Genomic DNA, 19,116 nt, shown 5'->3' with positions numbered 1-19,116 from the left:
GCTGCTTAGTTGCCTACGTTACAAGATTTGTTCATTACAGTCTGGAAGATATTTCTCCATATTGCAAAACTATTGTTACATTTGGCTTAGCTGTTGGCAGTTTCAGCAGGAAAAGGCTTGAAGATGATGGGTCCCCCCCAGAGCCCTCTCAAGGCAGTTAACCTTAGTCTGTCACCACTCCTGCTCCGGTACCTTTTCAGCACTGGGGGGGCTGTGAAAGGAGGGTGCTTTTCTCAGTCTGTCACTTCCTCGTTCTCCTCTTGCGGGCAGTCACACATGGTAACACTTGTATAGCAGTCATTCCATTCCTGAAAAGAAACTAAGTATGAGGCATAACAAGAATAAGAGACTTTAGTCTTGCCAGACTTCCTTTTAGCTAGAATGGCTCAAGCATCTTTAATTTCAGATATGGGAGCTTCCTGCCTATGAAGGTTTAATGCTAACGAGTCAAATTCTGTATAATCTCTCCTTCTAAGAGAGGATTTCCAAGTTGTCAGAACTTGGCAGAAATATTCCACAGGAACCCATGGTCCCAGTCTGACATTCCCACTGCTGAGTTTATTTAGATAGGTTGGATATTCAGTCTTCAGCTTCAAAGTCCTTGAATCTATTTGTCTTCCAGGTGGTCATGCATAAGAATAGATAAAATTTTTTAATGCATCTGAGTCTTCCTTAAAAAACTCAGGAAACCTCTTCTCTTGAGTCCTGGTCATCTTGATCTCTTCTTCCACATCTGATAGAGAGTCAGATGCTCTTGCTCTGTTTGTGCAACAGCGAGGATTACTTGGATTCAGGGATGCCATTTCTGAAAAATGCACCCTTCTCTTATACATCATAATTACATGATTTAGCATTTTTGGTATCCTGTGCTTGTGAGCTTCTGTGATAGAACTTGATTTCTCTTTTTTTCTGCTTATTTGACCTTTGACCAAAGAATATTATTCAGAAGGATTGCACAAGTCAGTCCAGGAGTAAGTTCTACTGTATGAAGGCAGAGACTTGAACAAGTATTTATTCAGAGTGCAGAAAAGAACAGTTCAGCTTTTAGCTGTGGCTCTTTGGGAACTGTCTCCTCTCTAATTGCTGAAGGCAGTATTGATCCATAGTCCCCTGATACAGGTCCCTGCAGTTTTCCTACCCTACTCTCTATTTTGGGTGCATAAGGATATGTTGGAGCCAGTGAGTACAGAACAACAGTGATGGTGGTAGCACATGTATTGGGTAAATCATTACTAACAATTGTATGCACAGATTCTCGCTTCTTTTGATGAAGTAGTAAACAGGGTTCTTAAGTTTGTATTCACACTGACTCCTAATTTGTCCTTTTTTTTCTTCTTAGGCAATGAAAAAAGAAATTACAGCCTTCAGGTATCCATGATACTTGATTTCAGCATATTTGACATGCTCTGTAATGTTTTCTTTTTACTGCATGCTGTTCTTTCTTTGCATTGTTTAGTAAATACTAGATCTACATATATATTTATACAAATATATCTTAAAATTTATTAAGAAAGCTCAAATAAAGTCATGTAATGACTTTGGTATTTCCCTTCTATATATATATATTTTCTAATGTAACATACTGCTGTGATTGCCTTTTGAACTCAGCAGATTTGAACAGATAAGTTTTCTTTTAAAGAGAGGTACTGAAATTAACTTGAAACAAAGCGAGATTGACTACTGTAACTTTGTAAGGTAAAGTTTAATCATGGTTGTTATAATGACAATCTTAATACTGGAGAAAGGCATTTTAATACAAATTGTTAGTCCATCAGATGGCTTGTAGTTGAATTCAATTGTAAATAGTTTTCTAGTTACCTGGGAAGAATCATATCTGTTTATTACATAAAAGTGAATATATTGTTGGTGATAAATATATTGAAGTAAAAGCAAAGCAGTACCCTGTTTTGAAGTATTTATCTTCAAACCAGCAGAGAAAATTTATGTGTTAATTTGATAGTTATTTAAAAAAAAATAAGAGTTTAACTATATGAAAATAGAATTGTATATAAATCATGATAAAATATGTGGCATGACCCTCCACTCTTCTCTTCTGTGTCTTGCATACACAATGTGTGGCCAAACTGAATGCCAAACTGTGGAGTCCTTCTTTCTTTGTGTTTGGTTTCTTATCTCTGTCAGTAGAGTTCTCTTTTTGTGTCCTACTGTGCTTGTTCAAATATCAGTGTGCTATGTAGATTTTTTTTTCTCTGTATTGTTTGGTAGGTATTAATAAAAAATCTCTTTTTAGTGGTGGGTTGTCTGCTCTATTTTAATCACAGAACAGTTTTGATCATTGATAATCTTGCATTTAAGGCACCAGGACAAATACTATGATTTTAAAATAAGAACTGCATGTGATCAGCTTCTTCTCCACTTAGTGTATGGAGTACACAGCAAAGGAGGTCAGGAGAAAGGAAAAAAAAATTACATTTTAATGCACTTTATGACATTGGAAATGTAATAACTGAACTAATGTCCTTAACTTGGTCTCCTCCTTGTCTGCTCTCACCAATTTCAATGTGACTTGGGGCAGGCAGCTTGAGTGCATCCCCTAAGAGCACTATTCTGAAAACTGACAATATGGAATTGAAGAACCAGAAACATTCCTGAGATCAAAACTTCTGTTTTGAGCAAATGTATTCCTGTCACTAGGCTCGACAGGATCCTGTACCTAGGCAGATTTTTAAAAAGCTTCCCAACTGTGTAAATTTTATCTTCTGTGTCCACCTGTGAACAGTTAAGTTTTCCTCACAAGTCACATCTTTCTTTTTACTTTATTGGGGAAAGCGTCACATTTTGTCTGACCCAAAATAGCACAAAATGACAAGAAAAATAGTGTAGGGAAACAACATTTTTGAGAACTGGGCAGTGAGAGTTAAACCCAACTTTGATTAAAATATTTTTGTATGTAGTAAAAGGAGAGAGTCTCCTTTCTCCAAGCTCTCTAACAAAAAAACCCAACAACCCAAGGTGTGAGAAAGGTTTTTTTCGTTAGAGCCGCTACTTCTGTCTTCACTCGCCCTGGCTTGAGTCTCGGGACCCTGCGGCCGTGCCCTCCCACGGCGGCAGCTCCGGGCGGGAGCGGCAGGAAAACCCTTCCCGGGCTGGGGGCGATGCCGTCCCTACAGCCCGTCCCGGGCGCGGCAGGAGCGCCGACCGCGGAGCCCAAGTTTGCCAGCGGAGGAGCGGCTGCCGCCCGGGAGCTCGCACCCCGCCGGCCCCGCTCCTCCCCGGGCCGCCGAGGAAGCGCCGGTGTCCCCGGGCTGCGGCGCTGCGGTGCCGGGGCAGCCCCGCGCCCGGTGTCCGCCGCCTGCCGGGCGGGGCGGCGGGAGCGGCTCCGCCCCCGCTCGCTGCCAGGGCGGCTGAGGCAGCGGCCGCGCCGACCGCGCTCGCCGCGCTCCCGCCCCGGGACAGCGCCGCGCCGGGAGGATGCGAGTGAGCGCCGCGGGGCGAGGCGAGGGCGCGGGCGGCCGCGGCGTTGGGAGCTCCCGGCCCATCCGCCGCCCCCCCGCCCCGAAAGAAGTGCAGTAGTTTGTGAAGCGCAAGATGGCGGCGCGGCCGTGAGCGCAGGCGGCGGGCGGGCGGCGGCGCGGGCTGAGGGGGCGAGGCGGACGGCGCCGGCAGGTAGGGACTCGCTGAGGGGGCTCTCGGCGCCGGGAGGGTGACCCCGCCGCCCGCGGCGGCCCGCCCTGCGCCCGCCCCCGCTGCCCCCGGGAGCGGGCCGGGCGCTCCTCCGGCGGGGACGGGACGGCGCTGCTGCCCCGGGGCGGGGGCGGCTCCGGCCGGCGGAGGCGGGCGGGCCGGGCCCGCGGGGACGGCGCCCGCGGGGTGGGCGCGGTGGGGCGGCCGCGCCCGCCCGCCTCCCCATTGTCTGGCGGCGGCGCTGCCCCCGCGGCCGGGGGTCATCGCCCGCCGGGGGCGGCGGCAGAGCCGTGGCATCCCTTGGAAGTGGGCTGTGCGTGCCCTCCGACCCGGCCCGCAGTGGGGTCAGACCCCTCTGAGGACGAGCTCCTCTCCCCTTTTCCTTCCTCCACCCCGTGCCGGGAGCCTGCACGGGGCTTTGCTCGCCTCGGGGCGGAGGAAAATCCGTCTGACTCGTCAGTCAGAACGGAGAATCGAGAAGTTCAATCCCGGCGCGCCCAGAGGAGCCGGCGAGTTCCTGCCCGCTGTCACCGCTGGCGTTCCGGAGCGCGGACGGACTGACAGACTGACGGTAGGCAGCGAGCCATGAAGTTCTGGCTCCGGAGTTATCTTGCATCCCGTGGCGTTGCGGTGCGGGGGCGAGCATGAAGCAGCAGTACAGTGTATGTGCAGGCAAAGTTGGGGAAGACGTCTGGTGTGCTCCTCTGGGGGTGCCTGGGTTTTCGGGTGCGTTCTGATGCTCAGCTCTCCCCTGTATCAGGATGTGCAGCACTGGAAACCAACATCAACTTCAGTAAACCATGTAATGGAGGCAGTTCTGGATTTCTGAAAGGGCTCAGAGTGTCTGCAGTAGTGAATGTTATCTGGTAGGTACTTGCACTTTATTTCTGAGCTGCTTGGTAGGTTAGATAGTTAATGGAAAGATGGGGAAGTTTACTGTGTAGAATGTCATGTAAAATAGTGAAGGCTGAGATGCCTTGATCTGCAAGCTGACATAGCTGCCGCTTACTCTTAAAATAAGACTTGCATAGAGAATATATTGAGCATTTCAAAGTGCATATAAGCATTGTGTAAATAAAAAGTGGATTTTGTTATGAAGCTTGGTACATGAAAACAAATATTCCCTCAAACATAGCAGTGAGAGGGGAATTTTAAAAGCTGTGCTGTTGGTTTTCACCAGTGGTCTGTTTTTTGTTTTTCTTCAGAAGGATTTCATGCCAAAAAAAAGAAAGCTTGTGAGTACTTAGAGAAACCCTGTTTAAAACAACCTGTGTGATGTAGACTAGAGGACTGCCCTAAATTAAGACCTCTTGGAGCAAAAATGCATAATTTAGAAACCCTTTTGTTACTTTCTTTAAACATTGCCAGCGAGGCAGTCAATTCCACTGGTGGTGTTAAATGAATTCCCCTGAGCGGATTAGAAGTAGATGCCATTTTGTTTAACTGAAATTATTTGCTTTTAAATTTAGGCTAGTGGTTCTTGTATCTTGGCTAGACTGAAAAGCCCTCTGCTATGGTATTTGGGTAATGTTTACTATGAATGTCCCCAAAGTTAGTACTTTGAGGTAGAGGTTTTCTTTGTGAGCCTTACTTTTCTACTTTCTTAATGTTTCTTATGGCTCTGTTCTGGATTATTTCGTCTCTTGCAACACATTCTTGATGTGAGTGCTTTAGCTGGATCCAGTGTCCCGATATCTAGCCTTAACTGCTGTTGTTTATTACAGGAATAGACAATATTTATCACAAAGTTTATCATGATGCTTACCGTTGGGGACTTAGAGCTATGTGTTGAACAGTGCTCCTTTTTTTAGATTCTCCACACTGAAGAATTTCGGTCAAATAATGGACTTTGTAATACTGCTAGGATTCCTTTTGTTCCTAATGTACCCAGAAGGCTGTTTCTTGTGTCTTTTGCTTCACTGGGCCGTCTGTAGCATTTCAGTTAAGCTTATTGCTATGGCTGAGATTTTCCCCTGGGTTTCCCACGATTTGTTTATATGTAGTCTGAGGGAAAGGTTTAATTTTTGGGTTAACTTTCTCATCTAGTTGTGATTGGTGACCCGTTTGTTTATGTGTAACTTCAGAAGAGTCTTACTTGAAAAACAGTCGTTCATCTTTGAAGTCACATTCTTTGCTTAAGTCTGAGTTCAGGATTTTTTGCAGTTTAATGAAGCTGGAATTTTTAAAGAACCAAGTACACATTACCTGTGGGGTTTTTTTTTTTGTTCGTGAATAATAAATACAACCAAGGCACAATCACTTGCAGCTAAGCTATGGCTAACTTTTATTTTGGTGAGCAGCTTCTCTTTATCTACCAAGCTGAAGTGTAGTAAAGATTTCATTGTACAAATTCAGTATTGTTATGTTTTCTAATTTTTATAAATCCTGAGCTTGCTGTAAAATTTTCAGAATGATCAGTTAAAATCCTGTGTGATAACAGTCATGGCATGAGGGTGTGTTTTGAAAATTTTTAGCTGAGTGCATGGACATGCTGTTCTCTTCTGTATGTAAATGGTCAATATTCCCTCTCCTTGTGCTTTAGATGCAGGGTCATTGATCCATAAATGTCCAAGATGGTTTGCTTCTGAGTTGTCAGGGACTTGTAAACAAGTGATGCAATTTTCAGTTTAGTCCCATTTTCCCTTTTGTTTGCTAAACAGGCAGCAATAGTGAATGTACCGTTCTACTTGTGCAGCTACCCACTACCTGTCAGTAGTGTCACCTTTGCTGAATATACACCTCTAAGAATACAAATGTCTGTTACTATTTAAGGTTTTAATATTGTCAAATTAGGCATTAAAGGGATGTGACTACTTATGTTTTTAGACTTATTAGTTCTGTTAATTCTAGTTTACTGTCTTTTTTGCTTTTATTCCAGTTCATCTTTTTTCTCTTTTCTCTTTTCTCTTTTTTTTTCTTTTTTCTCTTTTTTTTTTTTTTTTTTTAATTTTCATGGCTAGTTGAGGACTTTCCCAAATAGTCAAACCATTTTGCTGTATAAACAGTTCTTTCTTTTTCTGTGGAGGTGGAAGCCACCAAAATGATAGATTTCCTTGTCATGTACCAACCAGATGGCATTTCATAATTTTGTGCCTTGCACCACTGTCATTGATGGTTCATTTCCAGTTCTGTAGTCTTTCTGTCAAGGAACTGGATGGCCCTTCAGGGGGTCCAGTCAGGTCTTTATCATATCCTTCAGAGTTCAGTGAACTGTAATGAATTTCTTTGAGCAGTGCCTGTACTATCAGTGGATTCTTTCTAACCATCTTCAGAGATCAGCAAAAGTTGGCTGTTGTCACTTGTTAGAAGGTGTGTACCACTATTTTATCCTTAAGAGCTTTGAGATAATAGTAAATGTTACACTTCAGTATAATTCACTGTAAAAGAGTGTAATCTAAAGGGGCAGAGCGTAGCCTACATTTATTGTACCATTAAGAGTGTAAGACACATTGTCATACTAAAGCACAGAAGACAGGAAGATTGCTGATGACTAAAGGAGGAGCAGATGTAGCGTGATTGGAGAACCTTCAGGAAAAATTATAAAGAACTTCCAGTGTTGCTGCTGTTTGCACTTCTAAAAGATCTAAAAGGTAGCAAAGAACTTAATGTTGCAAACGTTCTTTAGCATAACCTCTGCTTGTGCCAGGCAGGTATAAGAACTTTATATATTCTACTTCAAAGAACAGGTTCTGCATCATGTTTGGAGCCGTTTTAAAAAGTGACTTCGGTATTCTGGGCTCACTGTATGCAACTTGGCCTTCTCTGTGGTGGCATTTTGCAGTATGCTGCTCACCTTCCTTGTCTAATGGTCTCACTGGGATTTGGAGGAGCTTCACATGCTTTGAGGGGACCCAGAGTTTGAAAGCACTGCTCAAGCAAGGCTTGAAGGCTGACAGTTTTGTTTAAAAGAGTGGGCAGACAGAACTGTGTAATGAGGCGCATGTAACGCCAGCCCTCGCTGCTTGGCAAAGCCAGCGTTGTTCTGTGAGCACCAAATGCACCTCACCAGACAGAAGGACAGAAATGAGCTTTTGAACTTTCCAATGGTTATGGTAAAAGCTCCACATGTTCAATACTCTGAATCTTCAAAGCATCTTCAAACCACATTTATTAGATGGAAAGTAGCTGTTAGCTCACAATGAATTCTGTGAATGGGTAATCACAGAGATTTTAGGGCTTGAATCATTGGTTATAGGTTAGGTCTGTGATTATTTTAACATTGTTTTAGCTTAGAAAGGTGCTAGGAACTTCATAGATGGAGGTGTATGCTTGTATAGTCCAGGGCAATCTTGGTAGGGGTCTCCAAGCTTGCCCTTCTTAAAGCTATGAAGTAGATCAACGAACACAAAATATGGTACTGATTCTTTTCTCCCTATGTTATAATGGAAAAACCTGATTTGTATGTCAAAATGCTGTTGATTTTAAAACTCTGTTACTGGCTCTGTGCATGGGTGTAAGGCTCTGTCTTAGTTTGAGACCTAGGAATGTTGTATGTCTGAAAAAGAGTAAAGGGGAAACAGTGGGGAAGGAGTCAGGAAAGAACAGTTATTAACTACCTGACTGTAGAAGGCTGGAAGTAAAATGTTAGTTTCAGCTGTATGCTTCCTCAAAAACTCCGGCTTTTCAATCTTAAGAATACCTTCAAAGTAGAAACATACTGCCTTTTTATACATGGATCAGATGCCCTCAGCAAATCAGTGGGAGCTGAGAGTGCTCTGCAAATCCCAAGTTGTATCAGGAGGAGTTGGGCACTTGGCAGCACTGGCCAAGTGAGTTAGATGGAGCAGGCATGAAAGTTGAGGAGTTTCTGTTTCTCAGCAGGATTTTCAGCAAGGTAAAATGCATTTTTAGATGCAGTGGAATTTTTGGAGTGTTTAGCCCTGCACAATGTTCAGCCTTGTTTGCTATTTGAATAATTAATGGTTCTCCAAATTTCTCAGGGGGATGTGGTCTGACAAAATGTTCACTGCACTTAGAGTGTCACGTGAGTTCGGGTTTTTTGTTCATGTATCAGTTTGAGGAATCGATGCCCATGTAAAGTCCCTGTTGGCATTGTAGGTATCTGCTTAAATATGATGCAAACACACAGAGCTGAGCTTCACTACTTGTAGCTTACAAGTGTTTTTCAAATTTGACTTTTTAATACATTTTACTTAAATTTGTTAGTGAATAGAGAACTAATTTTTTATTGCATTAAAAACAGTAATTTAGCATGAAAGAGACTACTTTTGGTGAGGTTTTTTGTGTGATGCTTACAACTTTGGGTGTTTTATCAGTCCAAAGCCATTCATTTTAACTCTGATTCTTGACAAGTAGTTTTCTTATTTTTTTTTTTAAACTCTATTTCCTTGGTTCCTCCAGGGGAAATATAAGGTCTTGCTAATATCAGCTGTTTGTTTCTTTAGGGGGACAGGAGGGAAGAGATGGGAGAAAAGAGTGGTATGGAAGAAAAGTAAGTTTACTCTTTATACCCATAGTAAAGAAATAATCACAAGTACACATCCTTAGAAGGATATATTAATCATCATACATTAAGTTCAGAGAGGGAAAAGTTTTACATCACTTTGTACACTGAAATTCAGATTCCTTTGTTTGGAAAGCTTTCCAGTATATTTATATTTGCATGGATGATGACAGTGTGAGCACCATACCCTGATGTCACACTCACTGACAGAGAGTGGGGAATATTTTGACTGCAGTTTAAACCAGATGCATATGGGCACAAGGTGGTTCTAAGTTTAGAATTTGCAGCTATATGCTGCTTTATATGAGGGAATATCCTATTTCCAGATGTAATGCTCAATTACAGATAGTAATTGGTATCTGTGAATTACTGAACCGGAGCCCTTTTCTTCACCAGGCAATATTTAAACCCTGTTGCTGCAGCGAGCTGGCGTGAGAGAGAGAGTCTGAGGGTGAGAGCTCACTGGAGGGTTAGGACCAAAGATTGCTTTGCACCAGAGCAGCTTCTTCAGCACTAGTTTGTGTGGAAAGATTCAGTCATTTCCATCCAAAGCAATGAAATAAAAAGCTCAGTCAGCCATTTCATCTTGAGATACCCCGCCCTCTGAAACAAATATTAAAAAGAAAATGTAGGTTTTGGTCCATGAATATCTCTCTAATTTCCACTGGTTAAGTTGATGCTTGTAATTGGAGTCTAGGCAGGCTGTGTTTTGCAAAATATAAATATCTTTTTAAAATTTCTGTAGAGAGAGTTACAAGATTTATGTAATCCTTTTGATATTATATTTAACCCAATAACAGCTTGAAAAGGAGTCTGATTAGCTTACCTTCGTCCTAGATTCAGTTTTATTATCTAATGTTTAAATGGAGGAGGGATTGATCTTATTCTTAATGATTCGTGTAGCCTCAAAGCACAGTGGTTTCTAGTTGTGTGCTGCCTTTCCCACTGGGGGATGCAAACAAAAGAACAATAATTTCAGACTCCTCCTTCAGTTTCCAAGAGAACCTTAGCTGCTCAGGGATAGCTTTGAATTTTAAAAGCATCTTTCTTCCAAATTATGTATTGATTGCACACAAAATAGCAGTGCTCTAATATGCAATTTAAAACAAATGCATGATGGTGCTCATTTGTTTTTAATGCTGCTTTTTCCAGCAGAAAAACAAAAAGAGGGTTCTATTCCCATAAACCAGTCTTGCAAAATCCTTACAAACATTTATTAGTCTAGACACAAAATAATCTCACGCAGCCTCAGCTTGACGATGACAAAAAAAAGCAAGCTAATATTGTACTTGGCTGTCAAAAAAGGAAAAGAAGGAAAAAAGGAAAAAGCTTGCCCCAGGCTAGTGAACCAGTAACATTTTTCTGGGGCTGCTTACAACAACAGATGCATCTTATTCCCATGAGCTTTCCAGGCCTGCCTATTTTCTATGCTAAACTTGGACACCCTTATAAACATTCTCTTTGAGTACCACACCCCAGTTGTATCCTGGGCTCTTCTGATTTGGTTGATTTAAAAATGATGCCATACATGTTCATCTTACCTCTCCTGACCTGTCTTTGTATTTCCCTGTCTCCCCCAGATATCATTTAACTAAGGCATTAATTCAAAACTAGTCCTAATATATGGAACCTGGAATAATGGGAATAGGTGATTTGATCATAGCTTGAATCTGAACGTAGGGAGCCTTGATATAAACAATTTCTCCTAATTTTGAGTTGAATTTATGCTTTCAATAGCTTTTGTAAATGGCAAGTGATTCTCATTGTTTGATATTATGGTAGTTTGCAGAGGTTTTTTTGTAAGGGGATAAATAATATCAGGGATTGTTACTTTATCTCAACATACACTCAGATTATTAATTTTTACTTTTGTCCTTTTCCTAGAAAACACTCAATTATGTATATCTTGTTTTTCAATTAATTAATTAATTAAGTAATTAAGTTCTTAGTTCCTGTTTTTCTAAATTTATGTCTAAAATAAATTTGATTTGGAAATTAAAATTTAACTTAAAATGCACCTAAATGGCATAACATCTGTATTATTAAAATATGTAGGATAGCTAACAGTACATGTATTTAAACATGACTTTTTTCTTTAAAGCCTACTGATTTGTGACACAAATTATGATAATTTTTTAATACCACCTTATAGTAAGGTTATTGTTTCTATGATGATGTATCCAAGTCTGTTAAGATTTTAGCCCTGGCAGGGTTTATCTTTAAGCTTGAATTGGAGATCTTCTACAGAAAAAAAAGCTGTCCTGCTTTTTAAAGTCTGAGTCAGGAACTTCTGTCATTCAGGAATTAATTTCTACCTTCACTCAGTGCAGATGTCTATAAACTGAATTCCTGTGTATAAGGTTAGTTGTTAACTGCCAGTAGGTCAGTGTTTTCACTGAGAATTTCCACCTTAGTTAAGTCAAAAGGTAATGACCTGGATTAAAACTATCCATTATAATACTGATTTTTTTTTAAGTCTTTTTATTCCATTGGTAAAAATTTAGATGTTTACAATTAGAACAGAACTTCCAGCAGTAATTGGTGCTTTTTAGCAGTATGTCTGGTTTAATGTCAGTAAATAAGATAGGTGTTTTTCCTATGAGGGAATTTGTTCAGTGTGTTGTTGAAACATTAATGTAAATGAACAAAATCTTTCTATTTAAAACTTACAGTCTAAATAATAGGTTTTTTAAACATAATACTGATTCTTCTCTTCCTTCCCCCCAGCTATCATGCTGTTTTGTGCTGTGTAATGTATTTTAGGCTTTTCTGTTACCTCTTGCATGTGTTTTTACCAACACATACAGTATTCCTTTAAAAATTGTGCTGCTTATTCTCATTTAAATCAGTGAAAGTATGATTTTGACCCTAGGATATTTATGCAGTTTTAAGCTACCTATATTTTTAAAAACAGAACTAATCTGTTTTTCGTACACTGTTTAAATCTAATGCAAGTTCCATGGCTACTAAAGTACAGTGTTTTAGTTAATTCCATATTTTCACTTAAATCACGTTGTTCTAATTTTCCACCATTGTGCTTGAGAGACACAAAGAGAAAGAGGGCAGTCTGTTTTCAGTGATCCGCTCTTACTTCCCTGCCAGGACTGGACATGGGAGGTTCGTGTTTCTCCTCCGGGAGACTCACATGACAGGGGCTCCAGCAGAGCAGGGCAGAAGGTGCAGCCTCCAGCTTTCCTCAGCCCGGCTCCCAAACTGGGGATTGTCCTCTCCAGGGCTCTGAGCAGTGACGGGCACAGTGCAAGTCAGGGGTCAGGTTCACAGTCAAAGTTTAAGGAATTAGCCTGGGAAACAGTGGAACGGGGAACCAGCCTGGTGAAAGACTTGTTGATTCCTTGCTGCTGCATTGAAGGCCTTTGTTCAGGTGAGCTGGGAGCAGCGTGGGACTGCCGGGCGCCAGGTCCAGCAGTGCCTGTGAAATGCTGTAACTGCAAACCTCCTGTTCCTGTGCCATGGGCCGAGATGCTTGTTCTGATCTGCTGACTCTTCATTACCCCATGGTAACTTGAGTACACAGTCACCTCTCAGACTTCTTCAGTGGCTGTGCTTCAGATTCATCTTTCCAATCCACACGTTGTACTTGAAAGCCTCTGTAGTCCCCTGTCTTTTACTTTTTTTGTCACTGGGCTGGTAGGCAGTAAACAATGTTTATCCACTCTGTGGATGAATGATGGGGGCATGGGGTGGGGAGTAAGGGAATTGGTATTGTCACACGTAGAATAAGACATTATCTCCCACAGAAATCAGCAGGAGTATCTACGGAGTACAGTACAATACTCAGCAGGGGTGTGGAGTCACGTCACTGTTGCAAATAAAAATGCTTTGCTTTTCACAAAGGTTAACTTGGTACACAGTGGTATTTTACTAGATATTTGAGACCTGCAGAGAGTGTTTATACAGGCAGCTTGGACTATCCTCTTTTTTCTTTGTTACATGATCGAACACCTCAAAATCCTGAGGAGAAACATTAGAGTGGAAAGAACTTTTTAAGATTGTCTAGTTCAGCATCCTGCTCAAAGCGAAGTTATCTGTGATGGTAGGTAGAGTTGTTCAGGGTTTTGCCAAGTTTTGATGACTTGCAAGGATGGAAATTCCTTAAAAATCCCAAGCAGATTTTTACAAACTCTCCAGGCACCTGGTTTCCTCACCAGTGCTGAAGTGCTGTCTCCACCATCACTACACCCCTAAAGTCATCTTGTAGCAGTCACAGAATGTGTTGGTTTTGCAAGGAAATACAAGCCTGAGTGAGCTTGATAATCTCACCCTGCTCCTGGCAGTAGTTTAGTGCTGCACTGAGAATACTTGCACTAAGACCAAGTACTCTGAATACAGAGACAGGAATTTATATGTTGTATTTTGACTTGTGAATATGCTGTTCCATGACCAGCATTGTTTAGATCAGGTAGAGATCCTGGAGAACTTCTATAAGATCAGCTTGCAAGCATGAACATAAAATTCTTCTGCATTTTTTCACTATGCAGGAGTCTGCCAGTCGGGAGTGGGTCAATTCTTTGTTGTGTCTGTTCTTATATGATTCAGTTTACAATTGTAAAGCTGATGTATGATACTGGAAACATTCTGGAATACCTTAAAAAGGACCTTGTAAAATACCAGATCTGAAGTCAAATTTCTTGCATCCAAAGTGGAGATGCAAATCACGTGCTATTGAACATAAAGGACTTTTTATGCACTCTGCACTCCTTGGCCTTCTCACAAAACGGAAGCAGACCTGCAAGGCTGGAGGCGGCTTTAAGGAGGACATGGGGTAGGAAGTAAGCAGGTGGATCCAAGGCACACAGGAAAGGTTCTGAGCAAGTACATTTTAGCAAAAGCTTATAGTGGATCAAGTGGTAGAGGAGATTCTAAAGAGCAGTTGAAACCTTGAGAATGTGCCTTGCAGTCTTCACCTTGACATGGGATTACGTAGGTCCCTGCAGAACAATTGATCCTTTTTACTTTCAATTAACATTCCAAGTCCTTGCTTTTTCCTCATTCATAAAACACTGGTTCATACAAACACTGAATTTATACATTTGTTTCAAGTATTTTGGGATCCATTACAAGTTATTTAAATTATGGGTCCGTGTTCTGGTATATGCATGTATGGAGCATGTAGCAGTGTGTATCAGTGTCACCTGGTCAGTTTGCTCCAAGTCCCTGTTTTCAGTTTCTTATGATAGTTGAAATGAGAAATTTTCACATTGAGGCTGCTTTTATTCCCTGTTCATTGAGTTTTGGGAGAACATTAGCTGGTTCAAGAGTAAAATTAACAGAGTTAAGAGGGAAGCAAGGAGAGAAAGAAAGGCAATCGTCATGTAAAAGCCATATTATCTTTCTTTTTCTGAGCAGCTCTTTGCCTCAGGGATTTGACATAGGAACTTGAAATTTGGCAAGGATCTGGCCTTGAGGTCTGAGAAATGCATTCCACTGTTAAAAAAAAAAGGCAGAATTATGAGTCATAATGTATCATTACCTTTTTGTATCCAAGGTAGAATTTACAGGATGTTTTATCACCTGCTCTTGATCATGCTTTTATTCCTCTCGTGAACATCTGCAGACTGCTTTACACCATCTTTATTTAATGGATTCTCCTTCTCTCTGTCTAGATTCTTGTATTGTCATGCACCAGGGTCCTTAACCTGCTGCTGCTCTTTGGGCTTCTGCAAATGCCACGGACCTAGCAGAAGGTACAAAAGCATTGGGAGCTGTAAGCCCTGAGACCCAATCCTACTTTTTAAGGGTAGAGTGCTACTTATACTCTTATTTGCTGGTGAGAAGTACCATTTTGAGTGGTGACAGCCAAACATTAATGAAAGCAGAAAGCAGCCAATGTGAAATCTGGTTTCCAGTGTGATGAGGGCTTGTACAGTTTGTTGGAATCGGTGGAGGAGGGGAAGAGGAGAGCGAGACAATCTGTGCTGGGCTGTGTCACCTCAAAATCGCGAGGGTTCCTGCTCAGCACCAGCGATGACTCGGGAATGAGCTGGGCTGTCTGGAGACCATCTGTAGGACTGCAGCTTGGGTCTCTGGGGGAGCTGAGGGGTGTCAGGGGACATGAACTCCAGGAAGTCAAAGGAAGGTCTTGTACGAGTGCAGCACTGGACTAGGGCCTGGGAAAAGGAATGGCTCTAGAAATTTTTCATCTGGAAAGAAAGAAAAAAGCAGAATGAAGTTGAATGGAGCATTTTGTGAAATCATATGTGCCAGACTGTTTCATTTTAAAGAAGGAAATCCCATGATAATAAAACCTTTTGTTTTGGTGTTTTACAGAGAAACTTTTTTGATAAACAGTTTATAAAATTAATAATTTCTCACTGTTCTACATTTTTTGAAGCCAGCATGAAACATTTAGAGGGTTGAATTAAATGTTTATTCAATGCAGAACACATTAAAATTTGTCTTCATGTCAGTAATTTATTTCTTCATCCTTTCTGTTTTGTATGTAACAGCTCAGCAATTAAAAAAAAAAATAGAGCTGTAGCTATGCAAAGAAAAAAAAAAATTCCCTGACTCTGCTGCCATTTTATTGGGTATGATAAGCATTTACACAAGTCTGATACTCACTTTCAAAAATAGTCATGTAGAGATGTCTGACATTAGAAGTGGTGTGTGCTCACAGTTTGAATAGGAGACTTCAGAGTCAATAAAATAAAGGTCTGCCTATATGAGTGTAGCTGCCAAGGTGTCTGTATCTCATAGAAAATACCTGTCTGTGTGACTGAGGAGCAGAGACATGCACCATCCATGCTAAAGGGCCTCTTGGTCAGTGTACCCCTGGTTTTTAAGTACGCAAGATGTTTGGTCATTAGCTTTATATGGTCATAACCTGGTTATGGCTTTCTGTATCAAAAGCAGGGGCAGAAGTTACTGTGCTCACAGAGGTACCTGGCATAGGTGGTGCAATACAGAAAGATAATGTCGGTCATTTAGCAGTCACTTCTGGCGTGAAATTCTGACCTTTACTTTGATGGAACTGCTTGTTAAAACCAGCACTGAGAGGAAGTAACTGGGAAAGTCCAGTCACATGTCCTGTGGCAGGCTCCCTTCAGCCTCTGCTGGGCTGTGTGTCAGCGCTCCAGTGCTCCATCACGGGTCTGGCTTTGGCACAGCCTGGAGCTCTGCGTGGGCACTACAGTGGCTTTTGGTGCTTGCCTCCCTCATTTCCAGTCTAACGCAGCAAGAGCCCCAAGTGGGCCTTATCTTTGTAATACATAAGGACTTCTGCTGGAATAATTTTGGTAAGTTTCACTCCTATGTTGGATTAGTACCAGACATTATTTTAAAAGATGAATTGAATGTAAATATTGCAGCATTAACAGAGATGTGGTTTATTTTGGAGTCATAAGCAGTAAGGCTCTCTGAACTTTGCAGATAAGGAGCAAGTGAAGAAAATAGTGCTGCAACAAAGTCACCCTTCTCACTGAGAGGCAGCACACATCAGAGTGTATTAGCCTACACTGAGCTCTGCAGAATAGTTTCTGACATAGATACATCTACTCTGAATAAAGGGTAGTAGAAGGAGGCTAAACAAAAGATCAACAACTGGATATTGTCATGGGTTATAAGAAGGCAGCATTTTCTGTGTGAAGTGGTAGGCAATTTGTAATCCAGGTGGATTTAAAAATTAGAAGAAGGTTCTATTGCTTCTATTTTCTCCTGAACTTCTCTCTGCATATTCTTAAAATCACATTACATGGGGCTTGATTTTTTTTTTTTTGACATGCTTTTCCTGCACACTGGATGGAAGTGTCATAGCAGCAGACAAGGAACAATGCCTTTTCGGAAAGCATACACCCTGAACAGACAGAGAAAATTTTATATAAACTCATTTATTTTTCTTGCTGCATCAGGTACTCCTGTTTGGGGGTGGGAAGGAGGAAGTGAGTAAAAAATTTTTTCTGGAATCAGGTTCTTTCACGTGTGTCTTCTGTGGTCAACTCTATGTCTTTTCCTTCTCAAACTTTAATCAAATGGGCAGAAGGCTTCTGCCTCCATTTAAAAAATATTTATATCAGTCATCATAAAAATCTGCTATAAAGACAACTTTAAATGTTGAATTCTACTCTGGAATGAATCTATCTTAATATAATTAATTATTAATTGGGATTGCTGATTGTTCATGTTTCTGAAGAACAGTGTCCTGAGAAATCCTGCTGAAAGATAAAATACCAGATTCTGGACTTTCAAAAAGTATGCCTGGACTTGCTGTTTTATGTTCCTAGAAAAACATCTGTTTTGTGGGCTGATTTGCTAGGAATGTCAATTCTGTGAAAATCTGAGGTGAAATTACAGAAGGGGATGCAGTGTAAATAAAATTTTTCTTCAGATTCCTTTATTTTAAAATGCTGCTTTTGACATTAAATAATCCAGATGTTTGTTTTGTTGCAAACCAAATTACACAATACAATGTCAATATTCACAAGGAGGGATAAAAAGAGAAAATTTTTCACAATATTTTGTCATATATTTGACTTTATGGTATATAAGGGACAAGCAAAAGCATTCTCTGAACCATGAGTAATAACCTTTAGGAATTCATGGAATATGAGGAAGGTCTCAGTGGCCTAGAGGCAAGCACAAGACTGGGCACAAGACTGCCCAGTCTTAACCAAGGGAAATGGTTGAGCAGAGGAGGAGAACACATTGTGAATCTCAGGTCAGTTAAAGGGATCTTCATTCCCAGCCCAATACAGGAGGATACTAAAAAACAGTCTGTAAGAACCTCGAGAATTGTAACAAGATTCCTATAAAGGTGGATTTGACAAAAACCACACTGTTACTTCATTGTTTTGGAGTCATGGTGTAGAATAGTGCAGACCTTACTGAAGTCCAGCTATGTGGCAAGGTCCCACACACTCCTGTAAGCAGAACAGGAGAGGTATTTTAGAGGAAATGAAGGTTCCAAGGATGATGCATAATTGGTTGGATAAACTGCACAACTGTGAGTTTTCATAATCCCCTATTAATTTGAGAGAACATGTCAAGCAGGGTGCTACAGGTGGAATAATCATATTAGCTCCAGGGAGGAGGGAATGGAGATTTCTGTAAAGTCTGTGGAGGAAAGAAGGCTGGGAAGGGTTGCAGGCATCTCAATTTCTTGAGATTTTGCTGAATGCTATTATAGCTCTTCATAGCCATGACTTAAACAGGGTTTTGACATCACAACTTCCTTTAAGGAAAAAAAAAAAAAATTACACAGTGTAGTCAGAAGAACAGAGATGCAGCTTTCTTTTTCTGAGACCTGTTTGCATCAAAGAAAAGTGTTGCTATCTTGGTAAACAGAGGAGGGACACAATAATCTGCTTATGCACCATAAGCAAAACTGAAACACAGCAGAGACGTGATACAAATTTAGCTAAAAGCCTGCAGGTGCTGCAATTGCACATGGACCTGTTGGCTTACAGGCACTGTGAACACTCTTGGGTACATGAGGAGACTGGAGAAGAACATTTATTTATTCCTTGAACAGGTTTCCAATTTTATTCCTTACCTCCAGGCTTTCCTTCAGCATGCATCAATATTACATGTCAGATAAATGTTGCCTTCACTTGCACTCCAGGCCATCCCAGAATGGGGCCCTTGGCAGGCACCTAAGCTCACTCAGACTGCCCTTTGTATAGATCCTATGTGCTGTGCTAGGGATAAGGCACTGCAGAGTACCACAGTCACTTCTCAAAACACAACTTCAGTCAGCAAAAGTAGCTGTTAAGTTGCTTTTTAAAATGGGCATTTCTGAAATCTTACTCAAAATTGCAGAAACATTAGGTAATACCACCCAGCTCTTCCCCCAGACCATTGCTCAACGTTGTCTTGGCAGTTGTGTTCTCTTTTGTCAAGAGCCCTCCAGTCCCAAAGAGAAGCAGCACAGTTAATAATGTTCTACCTCTTGTCCCTTGAGACATTGAGACAAATGGATCTGTTTAGCTTTGCTTCATGGTTCTCTCACTGCAAAGAGAAATGAGGTGGCCTGCAATAGGTACTTTGTATAT

The 19,116-nt window shown here is 41.3% G+C and overlaps 1 protein-coding gene across 3 annotated transcripts in view; it reads left to right on the top strand.

The window, feature by feature from the left end:
* The window catches only part of ATAD2 (ATPase family AAA domain containing 2), a 59,061-nt gene that overhangs the window by 27,503 nt on the left and 12,442 nt on the right, over positions 1-19,116 (top strand). The window contains exons 28-29 of one of the 3 annotated variants that reach the window (XM_085572493.1): positions 1,340-3,627; positions 4,406-4,511. In XM_085572493.1, coding sequence (XP_085428619.1) covers positions 1,340-1,378 — 39 coding nt within the window. In that variant the 3' untranslated portion in view covers positions 1,379-3,627; positions 4,406-4,511. Of the gene's footprint in view, positions 1-1,339; positions 3,628-4,405; positions 4,512-19,116 lie in introns of those variants that run through there. The other 2 variants (XM_021546575.4, XM_031504078.3) reach the window with 2 other exon arrangements.

This window comes from Lonchura striata, chromosome 2 (genome assembly GCF_050655825.1).
Source record: "Lonchura striata isolate lonStrDom1 chromosome 2, ASM5065582v1, whole genome shotgun sequence".
Taxonomy (NCBI): domain Eukaryota; kingdom Metazoa; phylum Chordata; class Aves; order Passeriformes; family Estrildidae; genus Lonchura; species Lonchura striata.
The sequence above is the reverse complement of the archived record's forward strand: the minus strand, read 5'-3'. Positions and strand labels throughout refer to the sequence as shown.